This window comes from Pithys albifrons, chromosome Z, assembly GCF_047495875.1.
Source record: "Pithys albifrons albifrons isolate INPA30051 chromosome Z, PitAlb_v1, whole genome shotgun sequence".
NCBI classification, from domain to species: Eukaryota; Metazoa; Chordata; class Aves; order Passeriformes; family Thamnophilidae; genus Pithys; species Pithys albifrons.
The window spans coordinates 10,766,309-10,781,049 of NC_092497.1; the positions used below are offsets into that span (position 1 = coordinate 10,766,309).

General features: G+C 57.7%; 1 protein-coding gene across 12 annotated transcripts; it reads left to right on the forward strand.

Annotated features, from left to right (window-relative positions):
- Positions 1 to 213: 213 nt before the first annotated feature.
- Positions 214 to 13,932, forward strand: TPM2 (tropomyosin 2). Of its 12 annotated transcripts, none has more exons than XM_071580058.1 (9): positions 214 to 422; positions 1,276 to 1,401; positions 7,637 to 7,770; positions 8,832 to 8,949; positions 9,071 to 9,141; positions 9,372 to 9,447; positions 10,098 to 10,160; positions 10,505 to 10,574; positions 13,628 to 13,932. In XM_071580058.1, exons 1-9 carry the CDS (start codon positions 309 to 311, stop codon positions 13,708 to 13,710), a joined length of 855 nt encoding a protein of 284 aa, XP_071436159.1. In that variant the 5' UTR covers positions 214 to 308; the 3' UTR covers positions 13,711 to 13,932. The 12 variants fall into 12 exon arrangements, with proteins under 12 accessions (XP_071436159.1, XP_071436161.1, XP_071436163.1 ...); XM_071580060.1 differs by lacking the exon at positions 9,372 to 9,447 and adding an exon at positions 9,891 to 9,966; XM_071580062.1 differs by lacking the exon at positions 13,628 to 13,932 and adding an exon at positions 12,366 to 13,620.
- Positions 13,933 to 14,741: the final 809 nt, after the last annotated feature.

A 14,741-nucleotide genomic window follows, 5' to 3' on the forward strand; every position in this document is an offset into this window, starting at 1 on the left:
AAGGTACCCACAGCACAGTGACAGGGGGTGCCCGGTGCCGCGGCCACGTCGATGCCCTCCGGAGGTGCTGCCCCCCCGTCCCGCTCGGTGCGAGGGCCGGTGGCGAGCCTGTCCCTAAAAGGTGCTGGCGGGCGGCGGGGGAGGCGCCGGGGCCGCCCCTGCCCAGCGCGGCCCCTCCCCAGCTTTTAGTCGGCGCGGCGGGGCGGAGAGCGCAGTGCCGGTGATCCCGCCGCTCCCGGTGCTCCCGCCGCTCCCGGTGCTCCGCGTCCCGCCGCCGTCTCGCGCCCCGCCGCCGACCCACCGTCACCATGGAGGCCATCAAGAAGAAGATGCAGATGCTGAAACTGGACAAGGAGAACGCCATCGACCGCGCCGAGCAAGCGGAGGCTGACAAGAAGCAGGCAGAGGACCGCTGCAAGCAGGTGGGTGTCCCACGGGTTTCGGCATTGCCTCGGGAACCTCCACTTTAGGGACATCCAGCCCCGGGGACCTCGTTCTTCTGGGTGTCCAGCCTGGAGACTCCCTGCCCTAGGGGAGTCCAGTGCTGGTGACCCTGTCCTGCTGGATGCCCAGCTCAGAGGACCCTGTCCCACTGATTTTCCATCCTGGGAATCCTCCTCCACCCTCTAGAAACACCTAGCCACAGGGACCTCCCCACACTGGTTGTCCAGCCAGGAATTCCCTGTCCTAAGGACGTCCTGCCCCGGGGACCTTGCCCCACTGGGTGTCCTGGTTGTGGATCTCAGATCTTGGGATTGCCAGCCCTTGAGACCTTACTTCACTGGGACCCCATCCCCAGCACCTTACCCTGTCTTCAGGGACCAGTGCTTCAGTCCATTTCCCCTGAACCCTCACGTTGTGCCCCCAAACATGCCTTATCTCAGTGGAACATCCCAGTGCCACCTCCCTATCCCTTTGCCAGAGGGACTGTGTATGCCCACCCCCGTGACACAGACATAGGGGCAGAGATTGGTGTCCCCAGAACTGTGTTCCCAGGTCAGGAGCTCTCCAGTCCCCTGTACGGGAAGAGAGACCACCACTCCCTTATCCCCACCACACGCAGGGATGCTGGGGGCTGCTCTACACCAAGAACACCCCAAGGAGGTGTAAATCAAAGTTGACGGAGGGAGTATGTCCGTGGGCTTCTGTTGTGCCCCCACAGCCAGGGCATCCTCAGGATGAGGACAGGTGTCCCCAGGAGGAGGGTGGTCATCCCTTTCCAGCCTTGCAGACACCATCATCGCCCCTGACCCCCATCTTTTGTCCTTTGCCCAGCTGGAGGAGGAACAGCAGGGCCTGCAGAAGAAACTGAAGGGCACCGAGGATGAGGTGGAGAAGTACTCTGAGTCTGTCAAGGAGGCCCAGGAAAAGTTAGAGCAGGCAGAGAAGAAAGCTACAGACGTAAGTAGGCATGCCAGCAACTCCTCCTCCATGCAGGCGCTGGACATCGAGGGGGGAGGCAGTTAAAGGAAGAGGGGGCCCTTATATGGAAAGCATCCGAGGGGAAGACTGTCAGGATCCCATTCCTGCAATGCTGACACTGAACCAGGCTGATGGGTCCTGTGGGGGATGAGGGGGCCAGGCCAGCTGTGGTGGGCAGTGCTGGAGTCACTGGTCATGTCTGGAGCTTTGTGGGCAGCCAACAGCCTGGCTCCCCAAAGCTAATGGGGACCAGTGTCCTGAGCTCTGTCACAGGTCCCCAGACACGCACCTCTGCAGTGCTTTTAGGAAAAACTGGCACTTATTAAACAGCAACAGAGCAGAGAAATTGAAAACTCTCTTTCTGTAGTTAGCAACTGAGTGCTGGCTGCAAGGAAGAATGCTTGGGGTGGGTGGAGGGGGACTCTGGGTGGGACGTGGGTGTGTGAATTTGGGGTCCAATGTTTCACCTTGTACCCTGACAAGGGCAAGGCCAGGAAGAGTTTTATTTAGTGCCATGACTGATGTTTCTCCTGGGAAATAGATCCCTCTGGGGAGATGTTAGGAAGGTGTTGAAATTGGCTTGTGCCTGGCCAGGATGAATGGTGGAACAGCTGTGTGTGGCCACGGGACCGCTCGGGAATGGGGTATAACGACCTGTGGTGCCACACAGAGTATTTGACACCCTATAAATAAATCCTCCTTTTGATAGCCATCCCTTCTTTGAGGAAAACCAACCCTGGAAACTGGAGGAGAAGCTAAAGGAGAGCCATCTGGTGCACAGCCAACAGGGCATGGCCAGACTTTTTAGGATTGAGAACAAAAAATTCAATCCCAGCTGGTTTATGGAGCTAAATGGGGCAGATGTGTCAAATCTCTGAGGTGGTCGCCAAGGACAAGGGTGACCAGACAAGGACAAGCAGCAGCACACAAATGTCTCTGGCAGTCCAGAGCCCCTGGGCAGTGCCCAGGGGGCTCCCCAGTCTTGTTTGCTGATCCAACAGATCAGCTCTGGTTTAGTTAGATACTAAACCAACTAGTCAAAATATTGAAAATCCTCTGGAAGGGCACATTTTTCCTGGCATGGGGCAAGCGTGTCAAGCTGGGTAGGGTGGATGCTGTGGTATAGCAGGGTTCACACTGGTCTGGTTCCATCTCTACTGGTGTGGGACAGTGTGGCTGAGAGTGGATGGGATGTTCCCAGTGTGGGGCTCAGAGGAAGGGGCAAACAGTGGCACTGGGGAGATGTCAGCTATGGGATGCAGAGTGGTTTGCTGCTGGTAGTGGGCTGTGCAACGTCATCCTGGGCAGGAATGGTGTGTTTCCCTGCTCTTGGTCTGCAGTGGCCTGGCAAGTCTGGGCTTTGGCACAGGGAGTCCCATAGCAGCAGATACAGTGGAGCCACCAACCACTCCAGGGAAGGGCCGGAGCGGGAGGCATGGTGAAGGAGCAGTGTCAGGCTGCAGACTGGCTGAAGCAGCACTGGGGCTCCATCGCCAACCAGCACAGCCATCTCAGGTCCATGCCAAAGTCTAAATAAGCTGCACCATGCGTGGGGCTCAGGGAGTCACCAGGTCTTTGCGCCAGGGACCTGAATGTGCTGACAGCTCTAAGTGCCAGAGCTGGTGTCATGTCCTCCCTGGTGAGAGGTGCAGAACAGCTCCTGGCTCCAGCAGGAAGCACCAGACAGATCCCCAAAACGCACCCACCATTCTCCCTCTGGCTGCAAGGACAGTATTTGCCTTCCCCATCCCTTGGGCAGGTCAGGGCCCACACCAGTGATCCAGGCAGCCTCCTGCTCTTGGCAAAAATGTCCTGCCACTGTCCTGCCACTGGCACTGGATGGCAGTGCACGAAAGCCATTGGGACTGCACTAAGGAGTGCAATTATGATGCCCCAGGCACTTGGAGAGGAGTCAGATGGTGGTACAGAACAGGGAGTGCCTGACTTCTGATCAACAACTCCACAGTGCTGACAGCCCCTTCCCAGCAGCTGTGCAAGGCCACTGTGGTCCCATCACCTCTTGTCCCCAGGAGGGACAGCCCATGGTGCCTAGGTAAAGATGCAGGCAAAGGCTGCTGGACACCGTGCAGCTGAGACAGTGGGTTTAGCCAGAACAACTCCCTCCATCCCCCTCCATCCCCAGCAGTGACTTGTCCCCAGCCACCTTAGAGGGGCGTAGGGAAGCTGGCGTTCCCAGGCCATGATCCCGAAAGCTTCACCCATGTTCCCGCCCCAGTGGCTCTCCCTGGCCAAGACTTTGCTCTTATTTGGTGATTCCCTGAGCTAGTGGGAGGGAACAGGACTCTGCTGGGAAGTGACTGCATCTCGGGGTGGGGCCTCAGCAGAAGGCACCTAGCCTGGCCACTGTGGAACCAGGGGGGCTACCCCCCAGTCCGTCCCCCATGTGCCTTCAGTCAACTCAATCTCTGCCCCACTGCTGCCAGGAATCCTTGTTTCTGCTCTGGGCCCTGGGCCCAGGCTTGGGAGCACTTTTGGCACCCAGCCATCAGACTGGGAATGGGGCAGGACGGGCCGGGACCAAAGCCAAGCCCATGGCCAAGCCCAAGGCCATGTGCTCCCAGGGAACCCACAGCATCGCCTCTTCCAGTGCTGCTTGGCAAGGGGATATGGAGCTGCAGGGCACAGGTAGCTGTGTGGCTGGGTCACCCCCAGGACCCCTGGAGTTGATGGCAGCTGGTGGAGTCATCCTGGGAATTGGCATCCCTGGAGGCAGGTGTGAAGTGCAGTCAGGGCTGCCTAGGAGCTGTCACAGCTTCTTAAGGGAGGATTGAGTGCCAGCCAGGTTTCTCCTGATAGATCAAGACATGTGCCCAGCTAGGATGGAATGCCAGGAGCAGGGGGACTGGCCTCTCCTACAAGGGCACAGCCCCCAGGGGAGCTGGGGGGTGCAGGGAGCTCCATGTGTCCTGTGGATCTCTGGGGGGCTGCCAGCCAGGTCTACACTTGGGGAAGCAGATGCCAAGGGACTGAACAGGATGGATGCTGGGGACCTGGCTGGAGCCCCAGGTACCCCGGGAGGATGTCCTGGAAAGGGCTCTGCTTCATGCCTCTTACTGACTTCCTATAGGGAAAAAGTCCATGACTCTCAGTTCTGTAGCAAGGAGTGTGGAAGACAGTTCTTGGAGAGCACACATGAACACACTGCTCCTGTGGCCATGGGGGCTCAGGGGCCAGCCAGGCTTTGGCACTCACAAACTCCCTGGACTTCTGGAAACGAGTTTCACTGGGGTCCTCTACATTGCTCTGGGAGATTTCAGTGGGACTGTACATCCCTGCCAGGGGAGCACCATGTGCTCTAGGCAAGGAGGGGACTGTGCCCTGCCATGGGGGGGGGGACTGTGTGCCCTGCCATGGGGGCCACTGTGTGCCCCCCCGGGTGTACCATGTGTCCTGCCAGAGGCAACTGTGCACCTGCCTCGGAGTATTGCGCTGACCCAGGCTGGGGGCACAGTGCGCCCTGCCTAGAAGCCACTGTGCATCTTGCCTTGGTGAGCAGTGCAAAGACAGTGACTCCAGCCTGGGGAAGACCACGCGTCCTGCCCGGGGCACCCTCTGTCCTGTTTGGGATGAGGGGCACTGCGCATCCCTCCTGGCGTGGGAACTGTCCCCTGCCGGGTGTGGGCACCGCACTCTGCCCGAGGGAGCGGCGCCGCAGGTCGGTCGGAGGCAGCAGCAGAAGGAGAAGGAGGAGGAGCAGGAAGGGATGGAGGCAGGGCGGGCAGCGGGAGCGGCCGCTGCCTGAGCGCTTCCTGCCCGAGCCGGGCGGATCCCATAAAGGGCTCGGCGGTGTGGCCTCCCCGCCGGCAGCCCCCGCCATGGCCAGCGCCAGCTCCATCGATGCCGTCAAGAAGAAGATCCAGAGCCTGCAGCAGGTGGCCGACGAGGCGGAGGAACGCGCCGAGCACCTGCAGAGGGAGGCCGATGCCGAGCGGCAGGCCCGGGAGCGGGTAAGGGCCGCTGGGATGCTAAGAGGGGGCGGCGAGCAGGGGGCATCCCGGCGGCTTACCGGGATTCCCCACCGGCTCCGGCCCCGCTGCCAGCATCCCTCCCGGCGGGTCGGCTCCGGCCCCGGCCCCGCCACGGCCCTCGCCCCGGTAGCCGGGCTGGCTGACTCCGGGGCGGAGCGCGGCGCAGCGCGGGGAGGCTTCGGGGGAGCCAGGTGGAGCTGCCACCCAGCTGGCAAGGGACCCCGGGGCAGGGGGCTTCGGGCAGCGTCCCTGCCTGCGGGCAGCCTCTTCCAGCTGCCTCCCTTCTCCGTGAGTCGTGCGCCAGAGAGATGCTGAATGCAGCGGGGCTCCCCGGCCGGCACTTCCCGAGCCGCTGGGAGCGGGCAGCGCCAAGCCCTGCCTTGACTCTTCTTCGGGTCGGGCGCAGCCTGGGAAAGGATTTCCTCCCTTGGAGGCTGGCGTGCACAGCCCAGGATCTTGTCTGCCTTCCAGCGGGCTCTGCCATCCGGGGCCGCAGCAGTCGGAAAGCCTTTAGGCTCTCCAGCCTGTCCCTTCGTGGAGACAGGCCACTCTTTCAAACGGCCACAGGCAAAATTTCCACTCTGGCAAGGGGATGGCATTCCCAAGCTGCAGCGTGTTCCTGGTTTGGCTTTTCAGTTGGGGCTTTCTGTTTTAGTCCTTTCTTTCTGTTTCCTATGCCCACTCATTCCACTTTCTCACCATATCAGAAGCGGCAGAGCTGGGTGCGGTACCCGGGTTGTTGTCACTCGGGCTGTGTGCGGAGGAAATGGTCTCTTCCTGCAGCCACAGATCGGGTTCCCTGGTCTGGGAGCTGCCAGAGAGCTCATGTTCCTCAGTGTCCATCCGAGCAGTTCTGATCGTCTTTGGGGGTCATTCCCTGGGAAAAAAAAAGAGCACCCAACGAGGTGCGGCTCATGCTGAAGGCAGAGCATCGCCTTGCGGGGGCCCGCCCCAGTTCCCCACTGGGCAGTATGGCAAGGGATAAGCTCTCAGACAGTCCGGAGAAAAGGGTGCTCGTGGGGCAGAGGCGGCTGTTGTGCCAGCTGTGGGCCTGGCCACCCTCTCGGAGTAGTGCTGGCTGCGCGTGTCCCCATTCTGCTGACTTTTCACAGGGGATCCAGGGTGCTCAGTGGGGCCGTGCAGAGTGACAGCCCCTCACTGCTCCTGTGGTCCCTCTGCTTGGCTAATGTTCCCCCCAGGGCATTCCCAGCGCTGGAGTATGAGACTGGATGGGGCTGGGCACTGCAGCCGGCCACTCCTGCCTCAGCCTGTATATAAGCAGGAGACATTTACCCCCATGTTTGTGCATGGGGCTGCTATCCACGCTGAGGTCTCATCGACACCCATCGCTTTGTATCTGAGTGAGGTCCTCCTTGCACTGCCCTCCACTCGCTGGGAGGTGGAGCTGAGAGCTGCTGAGGCAGCGTTTCCCGGCTGGCGATGGAGCAGGAGCCCTTTACCAACTGGAAAGAGTGCGAGGCCAGGCGTCAAGGGCCTGGCGGAGGGCCAGGGCCACTGGTTCTGGCCAGCCTCAGCTCCCAGGCCTGTGCGTGGGGAGCCTGAGAAAAGGAGGGCTCTGGTCCAGTGGGTTCTGCCAGCCGCATCTTGGCCGGGCGCCAGCCTGCTGAGGGCGACTCGCTCCACTGCCCCCGGCGCTGTGCTGTACATCAGCTGGGGGGGCTCCGTGCTGGCTTCAGGCTGTCCTGTTGCACAGGGCAAGGGGGGTTCCCGCAGGAGAAGCTCCCGGCTCACTCCACTGCCTCTGTAAACAGGAAATCCACAAGCGGCTCCCGATCTCCTTTTCGGGAGTGAAGCCGCACAGGGCATTCCTCCCCCTTTACTCACTTTTCTGCAAACCCCAAATACCATGCCTGTGATGGCATAACTGCTATGGCCACCTTACATCAGGGAACATGCCCTGTCCCTTCCCTAGGTAAGAGCCAGAGATATGAGGACATGGTGAAGCGGCTGCACATGGCAGGCTGGGGCTGCAAGTCTGGGAGAAGTCAGCATCAAACAAGTACTAGAGATGGGGATAACCCTGTTGTCCCTGTAGAAAGGCAAAGGAATGTGTGGTCAGGCATCGCATTCCAGCAAGCAGTGGCTTGTTGCACAGTGCCAAAGGGCATTCTGGATGGTAAATGCAGAAGTAAACACTGAAAATGCTTTTTAAAATATATGTATGTCTGTAACACAGGGTGACTGATGGGTTTCTGCTCCCCCAGGCTGAGGCTGAAGTGGCTTCCCTCAACCGCCGTATCCAGCTGGTAGAGGAGGAGCTGGACCGAGCCCAGGAGCGCCTGGCCACTGCCCTGCAGAAGCTGGAGGAAGCTGAGAAGGCAGCTGATGAGAGCGAGAGGTGTGATGGGAAGGGACACTGAGGGTGGTATCAGGGCACCATGGATTGTAGGTAGCCCCCTTGGTTTTGCAGCGAGGTTCTTCTGAAGTGAATTCATGGGGTTTGTGGTGGTTTTCCTGCAGACTCCAGAGGGAGAGAGCAAAACCACAGTGCAAAGATATCCTCCAGGAACAGGCATTCTTAAAAAGACTGAAATTTCCAGGGCACATTCAAAATCCTGAAAAAATTTATCTGGTAATTATGAAAACACCAGACTCTATCCAAAGCCAGAGGAAGCTAGGAGCATGTTTTCTTTCTCAGAGAAGCCCCCTTTGCTTGAGGGCTCAACAATAACCCTGGAGGGAACATCTGTGGCTGGGAACTAAAGTCAGATTTGAGAACAAACCAGCCTCATTTAAAAACAATCCTACAAAGCGTGTTTTGCCCAATCTTCATGGCAAGAGGTACCACAGACAGGAGCTGTGCAGGCAAGGGTACTCAAGTTGTATGGAGTGCCCACACATGTCACAGTGTTCCTGACAGTGACATAAGCTCTTTCCTCCATTGGCAGAGACCAGTTTGAGCAACAGGATCTGGGTGAGAGAAGAGTCTGCAGGAGTCCATTCTATGGGGGTTCACCGGGGTTTGGTAGCCCCCTGTTTGTAAGCATAACCTAGAATGAGTGAGGCCTTGCCATGGGATGTTTTATAGCATTTCCTTGAAGGCTGCTGGCCTGTCAAGCTGCTTTTGTGAAAGCTGTGGCTGGCTCATCCTGGGCTACACACTTTCAACCACTTAAAGATAAGTTCAGGACCTGCCTGTTTGAGGGCCATCACAGTCACATTTCCTCACTCTGGGACATAGCCGTGGGGCCACCTCCATTGTCATTGTGCACAGGAGCATTTTTGGGGTACTGCTAGTGTGACCATACTGTGTGGGGTGGCCAGCAAGTGCTGTCATCCACAAGCAATGTCCCACGCCTCTGGAGCTGGAGACTGGTAGAGTTAGGGTACAGTGGGCAGGAGGTACAGATGCCACCTTCACCTACAGCAGTAACATCTTCTGGCTTGGGCTTTCCTCAGAGGCATGAAGGTCATCGAAAACAGGGCCATGAAAGATGAGGAGAAGATGGAGCTCCAGGAAATGCAGCTGAAGGAGGCAAAGCACATAGCGGAGGAGGCTGACCGCAAATATGAGGAGGTGCGTACCCCCTTCCCCAGTCTTGACCTTCTGGAAGCACCCAGAGCCACCACCTTGCAGCCCTGTGCCCCCAAATGGGGCAAGCACAGAGCCAACACATGCCTCTTGCTGCCATCAACAGGTTGCTCGCAAGCTGGTCGTCCTTGAGGGAGAGCTGGAGCGCTCAGAAGAGAGGGCAGAGGTGGCAGAGAGGTAAGCAGGCCCCCAGCGGGCAGCGTGCAGGGGTCCCACACAGCCCTTTCCCTAAAGCCCTAGCAGACATGGGGATGGGGATGTCCCTCCTTGGGAGTGGCAGGGTCTGTCATCAGGATGGTCCTTGGGATCACAGGCTGGGGGTAGGGTGGTACCAACCCACCAGCATCACATTCTTGACCCTGTTCTCTGCTGTCCCCCCTCCCTGGGGTGCCCCTCTTCCACCCCAGCCGAGTGAGACAGTTGGAAGAAGAGCTGCGGACCATGGACCAGTCTCTCAAATCCCTCATTGCCTCAGAGGAAGAGGTACTGGGTCAGGGGCACGGGGCAATGTGCAGCAGCCCCCCTCTCTCTGTCGCTGTCTCTCGAACCGTGCGAGCTACCTCTCTCTTCTGCACCACTACTTCCACCAATGGCCTCCCCTCACCTCCCTCTCCAGCGGGTACAGGCTGGGCATGCTCCTCCATCCGTCCATCCCTGCTTCCCTTGGTGGGGACAGTGAGAGCCTGGCTGGTGGTAATGCACGAGGTGTCCGTGCAAGGAAGCACAAGGAATGGATGAACAGATGCATTCCAGCAGCTCCTGCTCGCAGTGACTCTGCTCCTTGTCCACCTGCACTGAGTTTCTTCTCTCTCAACTTGTTTTCTCTCTTTCTCTCCTGCTTCCCTGTGCCTGTTCTTTCTGCTCCTGCCTTTCTCCTGCCCTCTGGCCCCACTCCCTCACTCCTGCCGGCCCTGCTTGGGATGTAGTAAATGTGGTGACCTAGAGGAGGAGCTGAAAATTGTCACCAACAACTTGAAGTCTCTGGAGGCCCAGGCTGACAAGGTAGGACCCAGTGAGGCTGCTGGGGCTGGGCAGAGTGCATGCAGTTTGGGGGTGCTGTGGTCTCCTGCTGGGGTGAAGGACAGCCAAAGACATTTCCTGGGGCTCACAGGTGCCTGTCTCTGTCTCTGCAGTATTCCACTAAGGAGGACAAGTATGAAGAGGAAATCAAGCTTCTTGGGGAAAAACTGAAGGAGGTAAGGGGTGTAGGGCTGCCACTGCATCAGTGCAGGCATGAGTTTGCCATCATGAATGGATTTTTACCCTGTTATGCCCATGTCTTCTCACAGTTTACCAAGTAATTGCAGCCCTGCAGCATAGCAGGTGCCTGGGTCTGGGATGCCCCTCCATTAGTCTATTCTGGTTTAGGGTGTGAGGCTCCATGGGGCCCTTGAATTTTCTTGTCTATTGCCTTTACTGTGGTAGTGCTTGTGAAGAAGGGTACCAGAGGTGCAAATGTGGCAGATTTGGAGTGCAGTGCAGCCTGCAACACCCCTGTTGTGCCATGCAGCTCACCTTCTTCCCACTATGCTTTCCATAGGCTGAGACCCGTGCAGAGTTTGCAGAGAGGTCTGTGGCAAAGCTGGAGAAGACCATTGATGACCTTGAAGGTAAAATGTCCCTGCCTGCTCTGTGTTCCTCTTTCCCGGGGCAGCGCTTGGCCACACCATGCCTCTGCTGGGGCTGGACAGGGCTTGGCTGGGGTGAGGGGGTGGGCAGGGGTTGTGGGAGGTGAAAGGCTGGATGCTATGGTGTCTGGTGCAGGAGTGCAGAGCTGAGGTGTGGGCTCTGCCCTTGGGTGGGGAATGGGGTCACATCCATGCTGCCTGTGCCTGCATGCTCCTGCTGCCCTCAGCCTGCCGCTCACAGCCACTCTCTCTCTCCACCTTGTGCCCCACACTCTGCTCCACCATCTGCCCCCTGCTTGCCCCCATCTGCAGATGAAGTGTATGCGCAGAAGATGAAGTACAAAGCCATCAGTGAGGAGCTGGACAATGCACTTAACGACATCACCTCCCTCTGAGCCCCACGCTGGGCACCAGCACTGCACCTCCTCTCCACCTGCCTCTCCCCTCCCCAGCTCAGCTACCTGCCTGCCTGGCCATCCCACCTCTCTCCCTACTACCCTTTCCGTCCTCCTCTGTCCTTCCTAGCCTGTGCCTGTCTGTCGGCTCCTTTGGGACAGGAGCCGGCCTGGGGTGTTCCCGCTGTACCCCTCTTTGGGGAGACAAGTTGTAGGTGCTTGGAGCTGTTTGGTAAGAGCAGTCCCATGAAGCCCCACATGCTGGCTGGACATTGCCTGTATGGTAGGTCCATGCCACAGTATTTCCCAGTAGGGATCAGGGCTGTGTCCAGAAGCCTTTTGCTCCAGCAGCTCGCTCCTTGGCTCCCCAGCAGCAGAAACACTGGGGACCCTGCAGTTCCGGGGATCGGGGGCCGTTTTTCTACCACATACCCCCAGCAAAGTCCCCTGGTGCTGCTTGATGGTCCCAGGATGGGGATGATCTGCACTGGGGAAGTGGCACCTACACTGCCAAAGCTCAGGCTTGAGGGATAGAGGGTTGGCCCTGACTGTGCAGACACCTTCCTTGGCAGGCAGGCGACCCCCAGCTCCTCCCTCACCCCGCCTTCTGTCCTTTGCACATTGCTCTTCAGTTTGCATCTCATGACTTTTCTTTTATGTTCTGTCCTTCTGGTTAATGAGTTGGTTTCAATAAAGTTTCAACATTGGTTTCTCCTTTGTTTTCTTCATGCCACTCTGTCCCTCATCTCCTGCCTGTCTCATGCGGGTGCTATCAGTGGTGTGGTAGGAGGTGGTTGCAGGCAGCTCACAGCTATGGGACCCGTGGGCTGACCATGGCTGAGACGTGAGAAGCTCCTGCACTGCCAGGCTGAGTGGGACAGGGCCCTCTGTCCTGACCCCAGCTACCCTCTGGCTCTCATACACAGCTTTCCTCATCTCATGCCATCTTCTCCATAATTCTTTGGCACGAAATAGCAGGGTTAGCCCTGGTCCTGTCCATTTGCTGTTGCCACTCCCAGGCATTGCCTGCAAGCAGCAATCTCAGCCTTATCATGTGTCCCGCATCACCTTCCCCTGGTGAAAGGGCTGGTGCTACTCTTCAGCAGTGATCTCTTGTGATCCCTAAATTTGTCCTGATACCCTTCTGTCTTCCTCACCACACTATGGTCCTCAGAATCCAGTTCTCAAATTGATGGACCTACAAACCTGTCGCTCTGCCAGGACTGGATGCCTCCTCCTGCCAGTTCAGCTGATCCCTGCTGCTGGGTGGACGTCTGTGGTGTTTTCATCGAGGGCTTTGGGGAATGCTGTCTCTTTTCACTAACTCACTTTTTTCTCTCTCTTTCCTGTGCTGCATTGATGTCTTCAATTTCTCTAGAGCGCTCTCAGCAGGAGGCCGAGAAAAACCGTGTTCTCACTAACGAGCTGCGGGTCATCCTTACTGAACTTAACAACTGAGCTGCCCAGAGCTCCCGGCCTCGGCCCAGCCTCCCTGCCCCATTTTGGCCAGGCTGGCTCAGGGCTGGGAGCCCCTACCTGCTCCCCACTGGGGCAAGGCGAGGTGTGAAATCTTGGTTTATCCTCACAGGGGTAACTACTCTGCCTGTGGGGGGACAGGGAGCCCCTCTGGAGCCTGATTGGTTTTTTGTGGTAGAGAAATGAGGGGTTTTGTGATGTCCTGGGATGCCCACATGGTGAGGGCTGTCCTCTGGCATTAGACTGGCTCTTCCACGGAGGTAGTTGTTTATAGCGCTGCCTTCCTCCCCTTCTCCCAGGAGTTGGTGGGCAGCCTCTTCCTCCTCACTGTGGCCATTCCAAACTGTGCAGAGAGGATTGTCTCAGAAAGGGGTCTCTGCAGGGTGCTGTGATCACTAGGATAGGAGCTGAGGACCCAGCAGCACACACTGCCCCAAACTTGAGGCAGAGGACAGGGAAGACCCCAGCAGGGCACAGTGGGAGATAGTGCTGAGTAGGCAAAGCTCTTCTTTCACCACCATCTTGGGGGAAGGAGGATGCCATTTGGAAGTCAACAGCAGAGGAGGCTGCCTTGGCAGCAGGCTGCCTGGCAGAGCTCATCCCTGTCGCCTTGTTAGCTGTGCTCCTTATCTCTCTGTTATCCTCTCTGCCTGCCCTCCTGGACTGTTATTGGGCTGTTGTCTCTCTCCTTTTCTTCATGGGGCACTGCTGGGTCACGCAGCAGGCACTGGCTCTCTGCTTTCACTGGCCAAGGGTTTGTGCATGTGCCCACAGCCGGCCACTGCCGATGCCCTGGGGCTGGCCAAAAAATGGTACTTGCCAGCAGCACCTGCGCTGCAGAAGGCTCAGCCATGGGCAACGGGGCACCATGGGAAGATGGAAATGCTGAAGAGCGGTAACTGCCTGCCCCAGTGACCAGCCTGACTGGCCTGGCTGCCCTAGCAGGCCCCAGAGTGGCTGGACTCATCCCTGTCAGATTTGGGGCTGTTTGTGTGGACTCTGCTCCACCGAGAATGCCCCGTTTGGCTTGGAGGCCATTGCTGTACTGAAATGTCTGTCTGTGTGCGTGTGTCTGTGCTTGGTGTGATGTGCATGGGTCTGGCTGCACCTGGGTATCCTTGGGTTGTGTCTGTGTGTGTGGCTGGGTGTCCCTTGCATTCACAGAGAGCCTGGCCAGTGCCAAAGAGGAGAACGTGGGGATCCACCAGGTCCTGGACCAGACCTTGTTGGAGCTGAACAACCTCTGAGCTGCCCTGAAGAGCCCCCAACCCTCTTCCCTACCCAACACGTGCACCCCGCTGGCATGCTCAGGATGTCATCAGCTGAACTGCATCTTGGCCAAATCCACACATCCATTGAGAAGGGAGGCCCTGCAGCCATACAACATGGCTCGGGGGCATCTTGTCTGTGCACAGCCTGACTGGCTCTGTCCTGTCTTCATGTCCAAATATTAAAGCAGTTTGACAAGATGGATGGCTGCATTTGGTCATTGTGGGTGGGCACAGGCACAGGCACTGGGAGGTGAGGTGGGGGTCTCCCTGCCCAGTTCATGGAAGAAGGCTCTGCAGGGTGAGTATGGCCAGCATACCCAGATGTCCTTTGCAGCCATGGGGGGCTCAGAATGATAACCACATGGTTTGGGCTGTGTTCCCTCATCTCCATTGCTTCCATGGGATTCAGAGAAAACCTCTGCATCTCAAATTTGGCCCAAACTCACGATCCTCTTCAAGTACAGTGATAGACTGTCACTAGTGTGTCCCCTCCCACAGTCTGCATGCTACCTGCTTGGCTCCTGGGGAAGCCACAAGCTCTTTGACCTCTCCATGGAGTCTGCTTCAGTGCAGTTGGTGACACAGAGGAAACATACAAGCACATGAGCATGCATGCACACCTTATTAATTATCAGGTCTTCTCCCTGTCTGGGATTTGCTCACCCTGTGTACTAGTTGCATTTTCTATTACCACTGACTGACTGCCTGCCTGAGGGACAGATGTGTAAGCTAGCAAATACCAATGCAGCAGACAACTACTTCCCAAAGTGTTCAGCCTCCTGGCTCACAGTATTTTCTCCAACACAAATTGAAGAGTAGCCAGATGTGTCTCATTGCTGTCACCAAAACAGGCTGGATTTCCTGGGAATGCCCAAAGTCATGATCTAGTCTTGCCCTTTGCCTTGGGCCCCTCCATGGTATGCGCTGAGTCCTGTTATCCCACAGTACCCAGCGGATATCCCTGTAAAAGCACAGCCACATACTGACAGGAAACACAATTCACGCTG

Coding starts and splice junctions, on each gene's coding strand:
- TPM2 (XM_071580058.1), top strand. CDS start 309: ATGGAGGCCATCAAGAAGAAGATGCAGATGCTGAAACTGGACAAGGAG. Junction 9,448..10,097: donor TCATTGCCTCAGAGGAAGAG/GTACTGGGTCAG, acceptor CTGTCTCTGCAG/TATTCCACTAAGGAGGACAA. Junction 10,575..13,627: donor GACCATTGATGACCTTGAAG/GTAAAATGTCCC, acceptor TTGCATTCACAG/AGAGCCTGGCCAGTGCCAAA.